Genomic DNA, 6,954 nt, shown 5'->3' with positions numbered 1-6,954 from the left:
CTCTCCTCTCTCCTCTCCCCTCTCCCTCCTCTCTCTCTTCTCCTCTCTCCTCTCTCCTCTCTCTCCTCTCCCCTCTCTCTCCCCTCTCTCTCCCCCTCTCCTCTCCTCTCCTCTCCTCTCTCTCACCTCAGTGTGTGTGTTTTAAAGCAGCGATTCAGGTCTGTATTCACGTATCGCACGCCCTGTTCTGTTGCTCTGGGGTTTGCCAGCAGCGGCTGAGCCGTGAAGCTGCTCCTCTCCAGGCAGGGGGCGCTGTCTCCCCTCAGCCACTCCTTCACCAGACACACCCCCGCCAGCTCGTTGCCGTGGGTACCGCCAGACACTACCACTCTGGAGAGAGGGGGGGAGCAGGCCACGGAGCGATCCATCTGATCCATCTCAACGTGTCACTCTTTATATAACACTGTGTACAGCACTCTCTTCACACTATAGCACTCTCTGAGGTTATGCACAAATCTATCACTCTCTTGAATTTTAATTATGTCACTAGCACACTCTCTCAAACACTAATTAATCACTCTCTCAGGCACTCAGGGATGTGTTCTCTCTCTCTCTCTCTCCTCTTCCTGTCTCACACACTCACTCTCTTCCTTTAAATACAGCTCTCTCGCTCTCTCTCTCTCTCTCTCTCTCTCTTCACGTGTCAGTCCTGCAAAGTAAGCAGAAAAATATATGTTGTTAAAACTGGTCTCTCTCTCTCTCTCTCTCTTTCAAATTCAAATTGACTTTATTGCTCTCTTTCACAGAGAGCAAAGTTTGCAAAACACTCAGAGTTCTGAAGGGATACAGTTCAAAGGTACATTCCCCCCCCCCCCCCCAATCTCCCTCTCCCTCCATCTCTCTCTTCCTAAATATTTTAGAAAGAAAAACCAGTTTCTCTCTCACTCACCCCCCTCCCTCTCTCTCTCCCTCTCCCTCTCACCATTTTACACAAATGACAGACACACACACTGACAGACAGACACACTGAGACAGACACACTGAGAAACACACACACACTGAGAGACAGACAGACACACTGAGACACACACACTGACAGACACACTGAGACACACACACTGCAAGACTGACAGACACACACACTGAGACACACACACTGAGACACACACACACACAGACACAGTACCTCTCAGCTTGCTGTAGTTGTGTTCAGAGTGCCTCTCTGCCTCTCTCTCAGACAAATGAACTGTGTCAGTGATTGCAGTGTAACCTCTGAGCTCCACCGGGTTATATAACCTTCCTCACACACACGCACACACACACACACACACACACACACTTCAATTAGTGAGAATCATTAAGAAAATGCTGTTTGAGGCGGACTGTCCAAAGTGTAAAGTTCAGTGGACTTCTAGTGGAAACGTTTGCCATTGAATTTACACTGAAGACACTGAGAAAGACTTCTAGTGGAAACGTTTGCCATTGAATTTACACTGAAGACGCTGAGAGAGACTTCTAGTGGAAACGTTTGCCATTGAATTCACACTGAAGACGCTGAGAAAGACTTCTAGTGGAAACGTTTGCCATTGAATTCACACTGAAGACGCTGAGAAAGACTTCTAGTGGAAACGTTTGCCATTGAATTTACACTGAAGACGCTGAGAAAGACTTCTAGTGGAAACGTTTGCCGTTGAATTTACACTGAAGACGCTGAGAAAGACTTCTAGTGGAAACGTTTGCCATTGAATTTACACTGAAGACGCTGAGAAAGACTTCTAGTGGAAACGTTTGCCGTTGAATTTACACTGAAGACGCTGAGAAAGACTTCTAGTGGAAACGTTTGCCATTGAATTCACACTGAAGACGCTGAGAAAGACTTCTAGTGGAAACGTTTGCCATTGAATTCACATTGAAGTCAAGTTAGCTGGTAAATATTTTAGATCAATGCCTTCATCAGGGAGGTGATTCAATAGGGGGTGTGAGCGGTCTAGAAACCCTCTAAACCATTAGCTCTGGGGGACTGGTAACTTGAGCCTTGAACTGGTTAAACTGGTTTTGTTGAAAACAAAGACGTGGCAGAATCGTGGTGGTCAGTCTAATCTTTCAACCTCACTGGAAGTGCAGAGGGGAAGAGCTTTGATACTAACACTAACTAATACTAACTAACACTAACACTAACCCTAAAACTAACCCTAACAGTAACACCAACACTATCACTATCATTATCACTATCCCAAACGCTAACACTAACACTATCCCTAACCCAAACCCTAACAGGAGAGGAGAGGGAGAGAGAGAGAGAGAGAGAGAGAGAGAGAGAGGAGAGAGAGAGAGAGAGAGAGAGAAGGGGAGAGGGAGAGAGAAGGAGAGAGAGGAGAGAGGGGAGAGAGATAGGAGAGAGGAGAGAGAGCAAGAAGGGAGAGAGGAAAAAGAGAGGTGAGAGGAGAGAGAGGAGAGAAGAGAGGAGGAGAGAAGGAAAGAGAAGAGAGGAGAGGAGCGAGAGGAGAGAGGGGAGAGGGGGAGGAGAGAGGAGTAAAGTGGAGAGAGAGGAGAGGAGATAGAGGGGAGAGGAGAGGAGAGAGGGGAGAGGGGGAGGAGAGAGGAGTAAAGTGGAGAGAGAGGAGAGGAGATAGAGGGGAGAGGAGAGGAGAGAGGAGACGAGCGAGATGGCATAGAGGGAAGAGGGGGAGGAGAGAGGAGTAAAGTGGAGAGAGAGGAGAGAGGAGAGGAGATAGAGGGGAGAGGAGAGGAGAGGAGAGAGAGAGCAAGGAGAAAGAGAGGCGAGAGAGTGGGACTGGCTTAAATAGACAACTACGGCAATACTGCAGTGAGGAGAGAAGGAGAGGGGAGATCAACTGACAGGAGTGAGAGAGAGAGAGGAGAGAGACAGCAAATGCAGGAACAGGAGATTGAGAAGGAGATGGATAGATAGATAGATAGATAGATAGATAGATAGATAGACAGATAGACAGATAGATAGATAGATAGATAGATAGATAGAGATAGATTTCTTACCTCATCTAACAGGCAGGCATTCTTCAACAGTAATTAACAGACCATGATTTTACAAGAGAGAAGCAGGGAGACTCTCTGTACGTCCTTCTAGTTCCTGTAAACAAAGTTGCCTAACGGAGGTTTCCCTCCCCTCCCCCCTCCCCCATGGGGCGACTCTCCTCCTCCCTCTTTCTCTCTCCTCCCCTCTCTCTCCACCTATAGAGCTGTGATGTGTTGCTCTCCTCTCCTCCCACTTCCTCTCTCCTCCCTCGCTCCCCCTATAGAGATATGATGTGCCGCTCTCCTCTCTCCCCATATGAAGCACAGTTATTATTATTATTATTATTATTATTATTTAGCAGACTACATTACATTAAGCTCTACCCTCTGTCTCTCCTCCTATCAGTGTGAAATGTGGTTCTAATAAGCAATTCTCTCTCTCTCTCTCTCTCTCTCTCTCTCCTTCTCAGTGTGAAGTAGTTATACTAAGCTATACTGTCCCCCAGTATCAGATAGTTATAAGAGATACTGGGCTGGGCTGTATTACATTGTTTTAGTCCTGGCTAGGACTACAGCTCCCAGCATGCCTCTGCACCCGCGGCAATGGTGAGGGATGCTGGGAGCTGTAGTTCTTTAACTGCAATGCGCTGGGCTGGGCTGTATTACATTGTTTTGCTCAGTCTGTGTTGCTTTGACTGTGAGTTCAGGAGCTGCTCTTCAGTTCTAGCTGCGCTGCCATAGTTATTGTATTGTGAATTGGTACAGCCCTGGCTAGGACTACAGCTCCCAGCATGCCTCTGCACCCGCGGCAATGGTGAGGGATGCTGGGAGCTGTAGTTCTTTAACTGCAATGCGCTGGGCTGGGCTGTATTACATTGTTTTTGCTCAGTCTGTGTTGCTTTGACTGAGTTCAGGAGCTGCTCTTCAGTTCTAGCTGCGCTGCCATAGTTATTGTATTGTGAAGCGGTCCAGCCCTGGCTAGGACTACAGCTCCCAGCATGCCTCTGCACCCGCGGCAATGGTGAGGCATGCTGGGAGCTGTAGTTCTTTAGCAAAGCACTGTCTTTATATAAGAGAGAGCCAGCGCCATCTAGTGCACATGTTCATTCCCTGCAATTAAGGCAAGAGCGACACTTCGAGAATTCATCTACCTTTTAAATTGATACAAACACATCATATATATATAAAAAAAAACGAGACAATAACCGATTCACATTTCAGTTATTTATTTATTTATTTATTTCAATTTTAAACGAATCCTATTTCAATAATTACTCACATATTAACATTAATATGACCCTGAACGTATTCTCTTAATTTTTCCTCAAGATCACAGCGAAAATTTAGGTAACCAAAAAAAATAAAAAAATCTAAGATTTTTAATGCAGGTAATAAATAAATATTAATTTTTTAAAAAAGTGGGATCTCTTGTGGCAGTTAAGACGTTTATTAATATGTTTCTTAAATGTGGTTAGAGCTGAGGAGGGACTGGGAGGGAGGGAGGGAGGCTGGCTCTAGTGGCTAGAGCTGAGGAGGGACTGGGAGGGAGGGAGGGAGGCTGGCTCTAGTGGTTAGAGCTGAGGAGGGACTGGGAGGGAGGGAGGGAGGCTGGCTCTAGTGGTTAGAGCTGAGGAGGGACTGGGAGGGAGGGAGGGAGGCTGGCTCTAGTGGTTAGAGCTGAGGAGAGACTGGGAGGGAGGGAGGCTGGCTCTAGTGGTTAGAGCCGAGGAGGGACTGGGAGGGAGGGAGGGAGGCTGGCTCTAGTGGTTAGAGCTGAGGAGGGACTGGGAGGGAGGCTGGCTCTAGTGGTTAGAGCCGAGGAGGGACTGGGAGGGAGGGAGGGAGGCTGGCTCTAGTAGTTAGAGCTGAGGAGGGACTGGGAGGGAGGGAGGGAGGCTGGCTCTAGTGGTTAGAGCTGAGGAGGGACTGGGAGGGACTGGGAGGGAGGCTGGCTCTAGTGGTTAGAGCTGAGGAGGGACTGGGAGGGAGGCTGGCTCTAGTGGTTAGAGCTGAGGAGGGACTGGGAGGGACTGGGAGGGAGGCTGGCTCTAGTGGTTAGAGCTGAGGAGGGACTGGGAGGGAGGGAGGGAGGCTGGCTCTAGTGGTTAGAGCAGAGGAGGGACTGGGAGGGAGGGAGGGAGGGTGGCTCTAGTGATTAGAGCTGAGGAGGGACTGGGAGGGAGGGAGGCTGGCTCTAGTGGTTAGAGCTGAGGAGGGACTGGGAGGGAGGGAGGGAGGCTGGCTCTAGTGATTAGAGCTGAGAAGGGACTGGGAGGGAGGGAGGGAGGCTGGCTCTAGTGGTTAGAGCCGAGGAGGGACTGGGAGGGAGGTGGCTCTAGTGGTTTGAGCTGAGGAGGGACTGGGAGGGAGGGAGGGAGGCTGGCTCTAGTGGTTAGAGCTGAGGAGGGACTGGGAGGGAGGGAGGGAGGCTGGCTCTAGTGGTTAGAGCTGAGGAGGGACTGGGAGGGAGGGAGGGAGGCTGGCTCTAGTGATTAGAGCTGAGAAGGGACTGGGAGGGAGGGAGGGAGGCTGGCTCTAGTGGTTAGAGCCGAGGAGGGACTGGGAGGGAGGTGGCTCTAGTGGTTTGAGCTGAGGAGGGACTGGGAGGGAGGGAGGGAGGCTGGCTCTAGTGGTTAGAGCTGAGGAGGGGCTGGGAGGGAGGGAGGGAGGCTGGCTCTAGTGGTTAGAGCTGAGGAGGGACTGGGAGGGAGGGAGGCTCTAGTGGTTAGAGCTGAGGTGGGACTGGGAGGGAGGGAGGGAGGCTGGCTCTAGTGGTTAGAGCTGAGGAGGGACTGGGAGGGAGGGAGGGAGGCTGGCTCTAGTGGTTAGAGCTGAGGAGGGACTGGGAGGGAGGGAGGGAGGCTGGCTCTAGTGGTTAGAGCTGAGGAGGGACTGGGAGGGAGGGAGGCTGGCTCTAGTGGTTAGAGCTGAGGAGGGACTGGGAGGGAGGGAGGCTGGCTCTAGTGGTTAGAGCTGAGGAGGGACTGGGAGGGAGGCTGGCTCTAGTGGTTAGAGCTGAGGAGGGACTGGGAGGGAGGGAGGCTGGCTCTAGTGGTTAGAGCTGAGGAGGGACTGGGAGGGAGGGAGGCTGGCTCTAGTGATTAGAGCTGAGGAGGGACTGGGAGGGAGGCTGGCTCTAGTGGTTAGAGCTGAGAAGGGACTGGGAGGGAAGGAGGGAGGCTGGCTCTAGTGGTTAGAGCTGAGGAGGGACTGGGAGGGAGGGAGGGAGGCTGGCTCTAGTGGTTAGAGCTGAGGAGGGACTGGGAGGGAGGGAGGGAGGCTGGCTCTAGTGGTTAGAACTGAGGAGGGACTGGGAGGGAGGCTGGCTCTATTGGTTAGAGCTGAGGAGGGACTGGGAGGGAGGGAGGGAGGCTGGCTCTAGTGGTTAGAGCTGAGGAGGGACTGGGAGGGAGGGAGGGAGGCTGGCTCTAGTGGTTAGAGCTGAGGAGGGACTGGGAGGGAGGCTGGCTCTATTGGTTAGAGCTGAGGAGGGACTGGGAGGGAGGCTGGCTCTAGTGGTTAGAGCTGAGGAGGGACTGGGAGGGAGGGAGGGAGGCTGGCTCTAGTGGTTAGAGCTGAGGAGGGACTGGGAGGGAGGGAGGGAGGCTGGCTCTAGTGGTTAGAGCTGAGGAGGGACTGGGAGGGAGGGAGGGAGGCTGGCTCTAGTGGTTAGAGCTGACGAGGGACTGGGAGGGAGGGAGGCTGGCTCTAGTGGTTAGAGCTGACGAGGGACTCTCTCTCTCTCTCTCTCTCTCTCAGATGAAGGCACCACAGCCCAAACCATCAGCCAGCTTGACAATTTCCTAGTTTCTTCACATTTTACCACTGACACTCCACAGCTGTACAGAAATGCTCTTTTTAAAACACCAAAATGCTAAAAAAAATAATAAACAATAACTTAATAGACTTAAATCACTAGAATCTCGAAATGACGCATTTTGTAAATTTTCTACACAAAGAGTTTTTGAAGCAGAATGTTGCAAGCTCAGCTCATTAGAATGCCCCACCCCCTTTTCCCCC

At 51.2% G+C, this 6,954-nt stretch overlaps 1 protein-coding gene across 1 annotated transcript; it reads right to left on the bottom strand.

Annotated features, from left to right (window-relative positions):
• Positions 1-126: 126 nt before the first annotated feature.
• Positions 127-3,047, bottom strand: LOC131729858 (N-acyl-aromatic-L-amino acid amidohydrolase (carboxylate-forming)-like; the record flags this gene model as incomplete). The annotated part of the gene is given in 3 exon segments (XM_059020115.1): positions 127-649; positions 1,127-1,236; positions 2,956-3,047. A coding segment is annotated over 1 exon segment (251 nt), but the record flags the coding sequence as incomplete, so codon positions are not given.
• Positions 3,048-6,954: the final 3,907 nt, after the last annotated feature.

This window comes from Acipenser ruthenus, unplaced genomic scaffold, assembly GCF_902713425.1.
Source record: "Acipenser ruthenus unplaced genomic scaffold, fAciRut3.2 maternal haplotype, whole genome shotgun sequence".
In the NCBI taxonomy this organism is placed as follows: domain Eukaryota; kingdom Metazoa; phylum Chordata; class Actinopteri; order Acipenseriformes; family Acipenseridae; genus Acipenser; species Acipenser ruthenus.
The sequence above is the reverse complement of the archived record's forward strand: the minus strand, read 5'-3'. Positions and strand labels throughout refer to the sequence as shown.